The 13,640-nt window shown below is 42.8% G+C and overlaps 1 protein-coding gene across 7 annotated transcripts in view; it reads right to left on the bottom strand.

Moving 5' to 3' along the window:
- Positions 1 to 13,640, bottom strand: part of mef2cb (myocyte enhancer factor 2cb) — a 71,907-nt gene that overhangs the window by 7,321 nt on the left and 50,946 nt on the right. For 2 of the 7 annotated variants that reach the window (XM_014008378.1, XM_014008379.1), the window contains 5 exons: positions 8,332 to 8,475; positions 7,988 to 8,125; positions 5,575 to 5,755; positions 4,750 to 4,797; positions 252 to 424 (listed from right to left, as the gene is read on the bottom strand). In XM_014008378.1, the coding sequence (XP_013863832.1) occupies positions 252 to 424; positions 4,750 to 4,797; positions 5,575 to 5,755; positions 7,988 to 8,125; positions 8,332 to 8,475 (684 nt within the window). The remainder of the gene's footprint in view (positions 1 to 251; positions 425 to 4,749; positions 4,798 to 5,574; positions 5,756 to 7,987; positions 8,126 to 8,331; positions 8,476 to 13,640) is intronic. The other 5 variants (XM_014008381.1, XM_014008384.1, XM_014008385.1 and 2 more) reach the window with 5 other exon arrangements.

The following is a 13,640-nucleotide window of genomic DNA, read 5'->3' as shown; positions in this document are numbered from 1 at the left end:
TTGAGCATTAGACCAAGAATAAATGGGGGAAAAAAGTGTTTCTTGAAACTTTTTACCATCATAAATCTATCAGCCCAAGTCTGATATACAAATAAAGGATAAAATAACAAAAGAAAATAAGATAGAGAGAACATGAAAGAAAATATACAATGAAAAAACTAAATTACGGGTCGGAAAACAAACAAAGGAGAAAGCAGATGTRGAAAACAAAAGAAAGATGACATGAAATTAAAGATGCAAAGATTACTCACAATGGARGGCATGTTGTTCTTTGCTCCAGGGGGGATGAGCACACGAAGGTCAGGTTTGCGGTTGTTCATGCCCAGGTTCATAGGTGGGGGAGACTTCGCCTGCATGTTCTTGTTCATTCCACCGGTGGAGACTAGCAGTCCAGGTGAGTTACGATGATTTCCATAGCCATTACCTACAAGAACAAAGAAAAGACACAGACACACATCAGTTTTCTCCACTAACRATAAAACCATAAGCTGTGTATTCCCAAACCCTCTTCAAAAGTTACAGTAAATGAGTCTTAAAACGACTGCTGTCCATGATAGTGTAGCTTCATTAAGAATTACAGGAAACCATTTTTCCACTGTGCTCCTTTTCAGTGTTTCGATCTCATTTCTATTTCCCAGTGGTGGGACTTTTATTGGAGCACTTACAGTAAACGGGGACTCATGGAAGGGCACCGTGGCAGAACAAACAGTCAAACAGATGTACTGTTTTTGCCTTCGTGATCCCAAATGTTTGTTAGGAAGTTAAACAATGAACTCATCCACACCCTCTACATTTGTCACTGTCAGCAGACTTCATGTGCTCAGCAACAGTAAATGAATCTTAGAAAAACCTCTAATTATGGGCAGCAGGACCACAGAAGGACAGGACAGATCATTGGGAAAACAGAGCTAAGAACGCTTCTGACAAAACCCCAACTTAGTGTTGTTACCAGATTTACTATCCGCTATACASGCTGCACCAAAAATGCACCACTTTCTTGCTTTAAAAGTAATTGGGTGAAATCCTATCAATGTTATTGTAGGGGTCACCTCGAGTCAAATAATCAAGAAGAGAAAGAAAGAAATCTAAAAGTGGAGCATTTAATTTTTATTTTATTTTTTGCAACCATCATAGTCTTTGTTTCTAACTCAGTTTGGGCTGTTTTTCCGCTTACTCCTTCTTTTTTCTTCCAAGGGGTAGAAACACAGGGCACCGTGTGGACATTCCCACTTGAAAGACGACGAGGAATTATACGTTAGACATAAATGAATTTCCTAATCATACACTCCGGGGAAAATGAGTCGCAGATGTCTTCCTGGGCAATTTCCCTCGCTGATCTTTGTTTAATTTGAGAGCGAGGTTTTTTTTTTTTTTGTTTGGAAATGAAAAGTCTCAAAAGCTCAATTTTGAACAATCTGAAGAGTAAAYGACCGCTAGTGGTGAAAGAAAATGAGGGCGACAGAAAAACAAGAAAACAGCTCTACGTCACCGCGTGTGCGTTTGTGTCATTACTGGCGAACACGTTTAAGCTGCTGTTAACATAAACTTTGTCATTTTATGTGGCATGTGTACCGATCCACCAATGTTTTTGTGTGTCATTAAGAGTACATTAACACAGTTTAAGCTTTGCATGATGCATGGGTGATTATACACAAGCAAAGCATATGGATGCACGTTTTCTTTTTTTTTTTTTCTTTTTGTAATGGACCATCTTAGTTCCAATGTCATTCTAACATTAGCAAAGAGGCAGCTGCCTCTTCAGTTTTGCCGCTCTCTCATTCTTACGACTGGCCTTTTATGAGACTTGAGTGGGTGCATGTGGAGATAGATGAATGAGACCTCACTCACAAGTAAAACACACACACACACACACATGCACACACACCACACATACGTTAATAAATAACCCAGCAGGAAGTGCATCACTGTTTCTGTACAGATGAGTAAAATAGACAGTGGGCTATACAGAGACATTAATACATACTTTGCCCAAAGAGACACGGACTTCATCTTGGTGGCGGTTAATCAGACATCTGTGTATTGCCACCCTGTGGAGATGGCTGCAGTCTAGTCAATTATATGTTAGAAGACTATAATCATGAGTGGCACTGGCCAGTCCTTAAGCACTTCCAAAGTAAAATCACAGGCCAATTATACTAATGAAGCAAGAACTGGGACTCAAATCTTCTCATTCTGCAACGTGATCTTCCTGATTTTAGGGTGAGTGCATTCAATAGAGGCTCAATCGCTAAATCATCTGAAGACATGATACCCAGAGTTGATTTCCACTCTCCTCGTTTCGTGCTGCTTTGCAAAATCTAGCTGGCTGGCGTCACCTATTTAGAGGAAGTACTGAAATTAAACATAGCTTAGCAAGGAGTCTTTTTTTTGCTGCTATGTAAAAGTCCCAAAGAGAGAGAGAGAGAGAGAGAGAAAGAGCCAGAGAGCAACATCTGATCTGAGATTCAGATAAACAGCTTTATGCTATTTCTGAAGTGTTGGGGTGCAGCTAAGGTCAACATTGGTTGGCTCCACGGTTAGATGGGGGCACTTTGAGGCAGATGTGTTTGACAAGGCCCCATACAGAGTCTTCATTCTCTCTTTCTTTCCCTCCTGCACACACATTAAAAAAAGGGGAGGTGTGGTTAAACTCGTGTACATTTTACTGTTACTGAACAAATTTCTGATGTCCTGTTGTGGTCTAACAGGCGCGCTCCATTCTATTCCCCATGCTCACACGCTTCCGTTGCGGTTTGGCCAAATGTGCATTCAACCCTGAATTCTCCAACTGAACTTATGGTGTCACATTCACGCTTGCGACTTGTGCAGTTGGTGTGAGGTGCAGCCGAGGCTGAAGCAGACATGGTTTAATCCGTTGTATGTGACTTTTTTTTTGTCAGTTGGTGTACACGTGCTTTTCAGCTTGCGTTTTCTGTGCCTTTGACCGCCAGTGTCTGACCGTTGCACCCAGCATGTAACTTTTTTTAAGCAAGTAATTGGTGTGTGATCAAGGTGAGAGGTGACAGGGGATTCTCGTTAGCTCCTCACAGAGCTTTGGTGAGGAGAGTGCTGATTGGAGCACAGACGACAGCTACCTAATTGTACAAATGGTCGCAGTTAGGTTTTCACAAGTTGGGGCCTAAAAACGGAGCTCCTCTTATAAGMTCTCTTTCTCTTCATGCTCCTTTTTTAGCTAGCAGAGGCAATGACAGATTAGAGATATACTGCATAAACAGGCAAACACATGTGTGTACACACTGCCTGCAATATTTCTATAGAAAAGACATGATGACTAAGCCTTTCAGTGAYGTGCCCCATTTACAGTAGCCTAGAATTACCTGGGGACCTTTGGTGGTTTTGAATACTCCCCCACATCTGGGTTTCATGAGCCATATTTGCATAGAAGGAGAAAAAAATAACAGTGTTTTGATAAAATTCACAATCTAAATGTCAAGATTTTGCCAGTCATGATCAAAACACATATTTTAAAGCTAATGTTCCAAAGAAAAATAATTGTCAAAGTTGTCATTAACTCTTGCCAACTGTGTCACAAATGAAATTGTGTGTTCACAAGACAAGCATCCACAAACCTTCTGTCTTCTAATAACATAGCGCTAATTAAGTACTCAGTTAGGTAACAACCTATTGGCTTCTAAACATTTTTACGTTATAGAGATGTGAAATGCGAAGGWGTTTTAAAATGATTTCACTCTGAAGTTAGAGGAGCATCATTAAAATGGCTGACCAAGTTCGCAGAACATTTCCATCTGTGATCCCCCACTGTTTCTCCTGCACACATGCTACCACCATCAGTGGACATTTATCACTGGAGTCCCCCCTCAAGCGCACTCTATCTGCCTTCCCCCGAGATGAGATTTAAGAACGCATTGAATGGGATCTTTCACATGACTCTCTCGCGGCGTTGTGTTTTTCACGGCTGCGAAGGGCTCACAGAGCACCTCTGTTCCCCCAGCATGGCGACACAAAGGCTATATTTGAAGCATGCGCTGCGAAGCGCCGTCAATGGAAACACACGCCACAACAAACGGCCCTGTTGTGTCGTGCACACGTGTTTGTGTGTGCGACGAGCAAACCAGACAGAGAAACCAGGCRTTGACCCCTCGTGTCAGAGCCTCGGGGGCCAGACAAGGCTGCCCAGCTGTGCCCGACTGACGCCCCCAATTCTCCATTTTTACACTCTGCACTGTATGCACTGTGAAATTTAACCCTTTAAAAGGGGGGTCTCTCTGCCATAAACTTGCGCCTGACATGTCCTCAGGGACAAACTCATGAACAAACAAAAGCTAACTCATTAGGGTTCCTTCAAGTACTGGCTGCTTTACGGCACCATCAGAAACTGAAAATCTTAAATTTATTTAGGTGAAGGCAAAACATATAGTATTTTATATTCAAATGATATTCATTTCAACTCTTTTATTTGGTTAAAAAGAYCTGTCAATCTGCTGTTTCTGTATGCAGTGCTATTTTACGTCTGTTATCTCCTACTTGTTTCACCATTTTATAGCAGAAAGCAGGCAGGATGCGTCACAGCCAAGGCACCAAACAAACATTCCCAGATGAACTCCACGACCACTAACTTCAACACATCATGGACAAACTCTCCACTTGGGTTTGGGTTAGTGTTAGTCATGCGTTTTATGGCCCCAAGTGGGTGAGTGGGTGACATGAATGTGTGTGTCTGTGCGTGTTGGTAGACATCTGTGTATGAGGTGAGGAGACCGTTCTTACCAGCACTGGTGCCTGCGCCAGTGGTGAGGTCAGCGCCCATGAGGCCACCTGTAAGATGAAATAACGAGCAAAGCAGAGGAGAGAAACCCATTAGAGGATATACACCCACGTACAGTAGCATCCATTCTACCTCCTGTCTCTCTCTCACTTTAATCGCATCACTGTGGACTAACTTTACTGCAAAGCATCTGGACAACCAATGGATACATAAAGGCACTGTCCAAGAAAAATGGCACTTTATTATTTTTGAAACATGTGAGGTGGAAGAGTGGGAGGGTCAGGACAATGTGCGGTTCACTATGGATGCTACAAGCGCCAAAACTCATATTTGGTTTGCGCTGGCTTTTCTAGCATCCCGTTGTAATGACAGGGTGAGGGTGTAGGCAACGGCCTTAAAGCCAAGAAGGGCAGAAAATTTAAATAATTAAAACCAACAAAAACTGTGGAGAACAATAATAAACCAACAGGCTCAGTTTGCTTGTCACCAGCAACTCAGTGCCAAACGTGCCAAGTGTAGAGTCCCACACTAAATAAGTATAACCGTGGGCTGTGATTTAACATTGTTTAGTATCATTTTACTGTTACATTTGACAAAATACTAAGTAGGGAATATGTGATTATATGTGGGAGGAAAAGACTTTAGATTCATTTGCCGCTTTTAGGTGGAATATTGTGGGTAGCTGTCGTAAATTAAATTACACATTTGATGTGTCTGTGTCTATTAGCATGACAGACAGGTTCATACACACACTTGGGAGGATTAACAGATGGGATAACCACAAGTGCATGGATGCATGAGTGCATGTGAGGCCCTGCCTGTGTTACCTGCACTGGGGGGTCTGTGTGTCACTCCAGGAGACATGCTATTCCTCTGTAGACCATGGTGCGCTAACGGCAACAGATTGTGGTTGCTGAGGGACCCGCCGGGATGACTGTAGATTAGATTGTTCTGGTTGCTAGCAGGAATGGACACAGGCATGTCATAGTTTGATGGGGGCACAGCCTGCTGAGAAAGAAATGGGAAATAAAAAAAGCCACAAGTGTGATTAAACTAAATATAACAACCATTCAGGTGAATGAACAAAAAAAAAAAGGAATAAGAGGGCTTTCAGAAAGGAGTAAAAGGATGATTCAGAAACACTCCAGGAACACAAAGAAATGTAAGGATGGTGCTATTAAGGACATCTAATTTTACAAGAGTGGAAAATGGACATAAAAACATGTACAGGTGACAGAAAATGTACAAAAATGAACCCAGAATATATAGGACAAGAGGTGAAAGGGAATAAAGAAAGCTCTGCACAAAAAAAGAAAACAAAAACAATTGCTTGTCAGTTATTCTAATCGTCCCCCCCGGGATGATAAATTGCCTGGCAACACGTTATCATTCCGATTTGATGTGCCTAGGTAGGTCACTTTGGAGGCGACTACTGTCATAAATTGTTCTAAAGTACTTAGTTGCTGGTTCTGCCTTTTGAATTTGTGAYGTAAAACCTTTAAAAAATCCATTAATATTTGTCTGTTATTTGCATTATTGTGTCTGAAATGACATTGAGGCTTATTTATTTTTAATTTTTTTTGTCCCATAGAGCCTAATGCCAAAAGTTTTGCACGGCAGATGAAGATCAGTCAGCAGTCTCATCAGGAACATGAGCAGAGGTGGCCTGACAGCCTCAGGCATCTAGTTTGTCATATTTATTGTGTCATTTGGCAGTAAGGCTTAACCCTGGGAGTGCCCTGGAAGTGGTTGATCCTGCGTGTTAGCTTTAGGAAGTAGAAAATAGCGCTCTAAATGATTTCCATGTGTTTTAGAGCCGTGGAAGGACTGTATCAAGGAGATCATCAASCCCGCTTTAGGTGGAAATGGGCTAGCGCTGCTTCCAGTTCTATGATTTTTCCCCCCATTTGCTGATGCTTTTTTACCAGGCCAAATATTATTTTAACATACAAAGCTTGTTACTCTGACCACATTTCGCTGTGGGCCTCCGTGCGTTTCACTGTAACTGCAAATTCACACAAGAGTGGGTGAGCCAAAACCGACGGGTGCTTTCTTTTCTAACCAGCCAGTGGCTGTCCCTTGTTCTGTTTTATTTACATCCATCCACTGTGTAATTTCTTCCATCTCAGATTCCATATTAGAGTTCTGAATCTCGTGATTGTCTGTGAGATGTTCTGTGTAGAGCGAAGGCAGCTTGCACGAGCACGCCTGTGCGCGCGCACAGCCCGTTACTGGATGGAAGGGCCCCGTTTGTAAGCTGTCTTTCAACTGGTGCCATCCTTCCTGTTTTCATTCATCTTCCTCCCTTGCCTTTCCCCACAGTCCCCCCAACAGTCCCCTGCAATCCAGAGGCCCAGTGCTTGGCAGCCACCCTGACCACACGCTGAACTGCCACTTGTTGTGTGCAGAGTCCACCCGCCAACCCCCCCACCAGCTCCGATCCCAAAGCCACCCCACCTCAACTCACCAGCCCCTGCCTTATTTCTAACCACATCGCCTTCTGCTCCACGTGGGTTATACACTACTGTTCTCTTCTTACTTATATACTGTGGAATTATGTCTTTCTCTGTAACGCCAGACTTCTAACCATTCCAATATGGGGCATTCAGAATGAGAAGCAGGCTCAGTTTTAACAGAAATAGGCCTCCATTTTGTGGTTTCTGTCAGCTTATTTTGCAGAACTGACACTCTTAAGTTTTGCAGCAGACATGTCTTGACCTATGTGTCCATTAGGAGACATAGGCTATTGAAGGCTTTGTTTGTRATAATTATAGCAAGATGGCAAGATTTTTGAAATATTGTGAAGGTCTGCTGCTGTTTCATTGCCACATCGCCTGCCCTCGATGCTGCTGGTGACTGAGCACTGTGTTTTGATGGCGGAAAAGGACAAACACATGCAGACCACACCTCTCCAGAGAGCAAGGAAAGGCAATACTGGTAGCGCGGGTTCAAGGTGGGAACTATGTCAGGTTAAAATTTGTTTTAAGAGAAAGTCCTTAATTATTACAGGGGGAAATGCCTGCTGGTTTGGGTTTACATTTCTGTCAGATTAGAGGACTGTTCCTCAAATGTAAGCAAGCAGAATTGAAGAACTGTAATTTCTTCACTGCAAGTAAACACTGTAATCTCACTCTGAGGTTACTCTCACTCTTGCTTTGTGCAATTAGTCTAGTGGCAAACAATTGCGGTTAGCYGGGTTAGCCTGCTGAGGAGGCGGCGCTGCGTTCACCCAGTACTTACAGGTATCTTATGAGTTTTTATCATGTGATCAAACTCTTCATTAATCTGTTTGTATTTCTCCTCAGTGCGTGGGGTGAGGATGAGAGCAGACTCGAGCTCCGGGCTCTCGCYGCCCTTGTTCTCCTTCTTGTTCAATGCCTGCCAGGTCCCACAACCACAGGGAACGGGGTGGGGAAACACAAACACGGGGGGACGGAACGATGGGTGGTAGGAACAGATGACAGGGATGAAGCGACAGGAGGCGTGGGGTGGGTGAAGGAAGAGGAGAGAGAGAGAAAGAGAGAGAGAGAGAGAGAGGAAAGAAAGGTGAGATAAAGGCTCTGGGTTCGTTGAAAAGTACTTACACACAGTCTCTGTCTGCTGATCATCAGATCAATGTCTTCRTTTATTTTCCTGTACTTCTCCTCAGACTCGGGGCTGTGGCCAACCGAGTCGTCTGCATCTGGGTCTGGGCTGTCACAGCCGTTTAGGCCCTTCTTTCTCAACGTCTGAAAACAGAGCAGTTTCAAAACATTGTTGAGGGGGATCGAGGCAGGAAAACGAAATCCGGGAATATGATGATGGAGTGTGAAAACATGTTTTAGAATTATTCTGGATAAAAAAGAGTCCAGTGAGGACCTGCAGTCTCATAAATTTTACACATTAAAAATAAAAGCCAATTTTCTCTTCTTGGGAACTGAATAATTTTAAGATTTGTTTAGGATTTGTAACCCTTTTGAACGTTTTCTTGTTAACCAAAAACAAAGGGTGGCACAAGGTTAAACTTGCTGTTTAGTCAACAGTGAAACATGAAATTGAATATTTAAAATGACATATGATTTAACAACATTCAACAAGTCAAAACAAAAAACAAATTAGGAAAAAAAGGGAACTTGCAAAAAAAGTTCTAAATTAAAAATGAGAATGGCTGTGGTATATGTGCTTCTAAATGAGGTAGTTTCTGTTTTGGCCACCTGATGGCCACCTGCCCCCGTTGGAGTGGGCAGAAAAAAATAGCAGAAACCCACACTCTCCAGTCCTTCACCACTCCCTCAAAACCAGAGGAGAGACACAGACAAAGAAAGCTTTAACGGAAAAAAGAGGAATAGCTGCATATGTACACCCCCCCCCTCCGCAAACACACACTTTTTTAAACAAAAATGTTGACAACCCTAACAACAGGGATAACTTTCAGAGAGGACTGCTGCGTGCGATGGTACTCAGCGCCTCAGCCAGCACGTGCACATGATAGGTGCTGTGTTCATTTGCCTCGCAAAGTGAGAGACAAAGACAGAAAGGGAGAGGAGAAAAGTACAGTAGCTGACAGTTACAGATCTCATCAAAGACACCCCCTCCTCCTACTCCCCCCACCCCCACCACCACCACCCTCCTTCCCTCTCTCCTCCTGGCTTTAATAAAGGGAGATTAGTCTACAGGAGGAATATCACGGGCCTGCTCCTGTCTATGCAGTCGTCGCTTCACACTGCGCTCTCCTACTTTCATCTGAAGCTCCATATCAGACAGTCGTAATTAAATTTACTTTAGCACACCCTGTATTTGATGCTGATCAAGTGTGTGTGTGTGTCTGTATGTGGGAGGGGAATGAGTCTGTGTTTGCGTGTGCATGTGTGGGCGCGCGAGAGTGGGTGTTAGAGTCAAGAAAAAAAAAGAAAAAAGGAAAGAACGACCGAGCAGGAGAAAAGAGGGAGGTAGATGCTAAGATAAGTTAATCTCAGTGAACTTCTTTCTCTCATTTGTTTGTCTCCGTCAGCTCTCACTCACGGAGGAGATACAAGTGCAAGCTGCTCCATCACAAGCAGCTGCAGAAATGACAGGAGCSATCTGCCTGCTTAGAAAATAAATAACAATCCAGTTATCTCTTATGTCAGCACAACAAAGGCCTGTTTTGAGTGTGGTTTTAGTCAACTTAGAGGGCCGCTTTTGTGTGTGTGTGTGTGCTTGTGATAACTGTTTGATTCCTGAGGCGTCTCGTGGCGAGGCAGCTACTGTAAGTGTCAACATTTGCCGGTTCTCCATTTCTTCCTCTGAATCCTCACTTGGCCCCAAGAGTGGAAATCTGGAATTCTGAATTTGAAAGCACCTCTCATATCTTTTGACAGTTTTCAGGAAATCACATCGAACAAATCAACCAAGGCGATGCAGGAGATCTGGCTCCTAACAGACCTACAGTGAATCAGGCACTCTTGCTCTATCAGAGGAGGATGAGTGAAGAGAACAAAGGGGTTGCAGAGGTTTAAAACGCTGTCTTTTTTGGCAAAGACGCGAGATGTAAAAGTTTGCTACTTCTTTTGAGTCGCTTCATCCCGGCCTTGGCAACACATCATTTCAAACTGACAAGAGATGAACTGTTGGCCTTCCTTGAATCACATGAGAATGCACACAAGTGAAAACAACTTTTTTTCTTCCTACTAACTTAGATTTCCACCTACTGCCACCAGCGCTGAGTGAGGGAGGGATTCACTTCCATTCTAGGAAGAACAGCGGCGCAGCAGATGCTGGGAAATGAGGAACAAGGGCCAAGCTAAAGGTGATACCCATATGGGGCAACTGAGTTTTTGTCTGGCAGGGGGTTGGGCAATAGCCACACAGGGCATTTGATGGGTTAGCAGGCAGCCATGGTGCGAGTATTATATGACCATGAGGCATGTGGCCCAGGCTTAGCTCTCCAGCAGAGCTCAACATATTTGGGGTAGGGTTCAAGGATGCTATGCCACTTATCCAAGTTATGTCCACCTGTTCAGTGACATCACACCTGTTGCCAGACACTGACACATAACCCCAACAACCAATGGGATCTGTTGGTGTTCCTAAATAGCCATAAATGGACCTCTCAGTCTTGCGCTTTCCACCTCACCACCTTACTGCCCTTGCTTTGCCATTCCCATACTTTTTACTCTTCCCTTTAACTCACCACTTTGAGATAAACTTATTGATAAGATAAAAAAGCAAACAAACACACTTTGGTGAGGTTTATTTGTGGCCAAAATTGTACACAAAACCATTTGATACAAGTGTGATTACTATACTGTCAGCATGACATTTTTCAAATAAATGYAAGTCCTACTTAAAAAAATGGTATTTTGATTTTTCTTTTCGAAGTGTCAAAATTATATTTTTATCACTTACTCTGTAGAAAACGACCAAACTTATATGCAGAATGGAGTGTGGGAATGGTGTGTAACAAATGGATGAAAAATAAAATATATGCAAACAAAAATACTAACCTCAGAGCATTTCTACATAAAAAATGTTTTAATGCTACAGGAAGACATTCAGTAAATGAATGAGAGAGAAATGGATCAAAATAAGCATGGTATGGTGGAAAGAAGGCAAAAAAGCTCTTTCTTCTTGCTTGGCTCTGTGTCTTTCTCTGTGGCCCCTTTGGAGGCTTGCTCCTAATTAAACTCCTTCTTCGTGGTGCTCCCTCATGACTCCGCTCACAGGGCTCGTGTGAAGCAGGCACAGCATAGACAAGGTGTCCTACATACTTGAGACACTTGTCTCAATGGTACCCTGCCGCTTTGCACCTTCAGCCAAGCTGGCCTAGACCGTACCGGTCTAAGAGGAAATACCAAATGGCATTGAGAAAACTGAGTGAAAGCTAGAAGGAAGCAGTCAGAAGAAGGGTTTCTTACATTGCCATACGCTCGAAGTTTTAATAGTATTCACATTATAAATGTATTTAGTAGTTTGGGTTGTGGGTGACAATCTAAAGCAGCACTTGTGACAAACAGCGAAGGGTATTTGGGTGTGAATACTTGGCGGCTCAAGGGGGCCTGCTAGGGACAGATGACGCCTGCCGAGAACTCCTGCCATACCAGGATCCGTCTGCTCGGCAGTCTGCCATCCTGCTCACCCTCTCTATCCCTCTATCTGTCTTCCTGCCCCCATCTTTCCATCTCAGTCTGCTCCTCAGTCTGTCTTGGTCTTACAGCTTGCCACATTTTCTGCAGTACCACAATATCTCTACATAATCTGAGTCGAAACCTTGTTGGCTCGATGGATACATCTTTATTTCTGATAGAGTCTGGTCTAGTTGATGTTTGGAAAGAGCGTCTGAGCTGACCATTCCCCTCTGCAGTTATCTTGGCAGTGGCTGAAGGGYATGACACATTCAATATTGTGTTTAYGGCTATTGGTGACAGCCAGGCCAGTGAATGTTTCTCAGTGTCCCCAACCCATTGACTGACAGTGTCAGTACAAAAACACTCTACAAAAAACAGCCCATTTATAGTAGGCCTTTTAATATGTAGCTACATAATGTGATCTTTCATTCACAAGCTACTGTAAAGAAAACCAAAGAAAAAAAAAACAAAGTGTTATTTAATCATGTATTTAATCACATTTCACTAGTGTAACACACAGAGACTCTGTAATACCAAATATCAAATGCATGGTTAAAAATGATTGTTGCCCTGTTAAAGCAGACTTTACTAAAACAGTAATGGCAACAATTAATTTGTACATGAAGCTTTTTTTCTGTTAAAATGATAGAAAATTAACTTACTTACTTTGTCAGAAATAATCTACAAAGCCCAGGAAGTGACATTGTGTGAGGTTTTGCATGCTTGATTTATCAACAGTGTTTTCTTTAGACTCTTTCATACAGTTTTAGGATTTAAAAATGTAAAGAAGAAAAAGTTTCTTTCCTCTCTTTACTCTAACACTTTGGAGCTAGAGGAATTTTACAGTCAGTTCTGTGTTACAAAGCCCCAAATGATATATAGAGYATATTTCTGTTGAGTTATACAACAAACCTGAGATTTACATCATGATTATTGAGTGGAAAAGGTGAAAAAARTTTGGAAAACCACAAGGAGCATGCTTTATTTAACCAACTGACAAACTTTATTTTGTCAGAGCCTGTTGGTAAGGTGCAATGTGGTCTAATGTTTGCAGGGGTGARGCTAGGAAGAGAAACATTGTCCCTTCCCATTACAAATACGATGGAAGTAATCACGAAGTGGAAAAGTTGTGGATTAAAACCTTCCAACACCGGTGCACTCTAAACACAATCAGGGTGGCCTTACCAGCAGTACGGAAGATGTAATAATATGTTTGAGATGTTCTCTTGTTCCCCTTATTTCAGTTTCTTTTTGGGTCCGTCTGGCTCACTCGTACTTGCTCTCATTTTTGTCTCTCTCTCCCTCACACTCTCTGTCTCCCTGGCTTGCTCTTTCTTTTCTTGTGTTTTTCAAAGTGGAGGGAACATCAGAGGAATCAGGCTGGCTTAGTTTATTGGAAGCAGATGGCAGACCAAAGGCAAAAGGGCCAAAGTTTCATGAAGCGTAGTTTGAACATGCCAGGACCATGTCGAGGGGCATGCCCATGTATGATGGCTGAATGGTGTGTGTGTATGAGTGCGACTGATTTGAGAGGAGATAACTGATTTTGTAGGTTACCGATCTGAGGACTGGAATCCCTAATCACARTATGCCACTGCCTGTTTTTTGCACTGATCATCTGTGCATCCATAACCACTGGTTAAGATCACTATCGCATCCATGAGTTTTCAGTGATTTAGTGGCTTTGAAACTCTATTTTGCTGGGTTCTATCATGCCAGAGCAAAGAAAGGATGTCTTTAGCAATAAAGATGGMAACTGTGTGGTTTCTAACTGTTGAAGGCCCCCTTAGATTGACTTTCTTTAGAAA

Source organism: Austrofundulus limnaeus, unplaced genomic scaffold, assembly GCF_001266775.1.
Source record: "Austrofundulus limnaeus strain Quisiro unplaced genomic scaffold, Austrofundulus_limnaeus-1.0 Scaffold49, whole genome shotgun sequence".
Classification (NCBI taxonomy): domain Eukaryota; kingdom Metazoa; phylum Chordata; class Actinopteri; order Cyprinodontiformes; family Rivulidae; genus Austrofundulus; species Austrofundulus limnaeus.
Note: the sequence above shows the minus strand (reverse complement) of the source record. Positions and strands in the feature narration are given on the sequence as shown.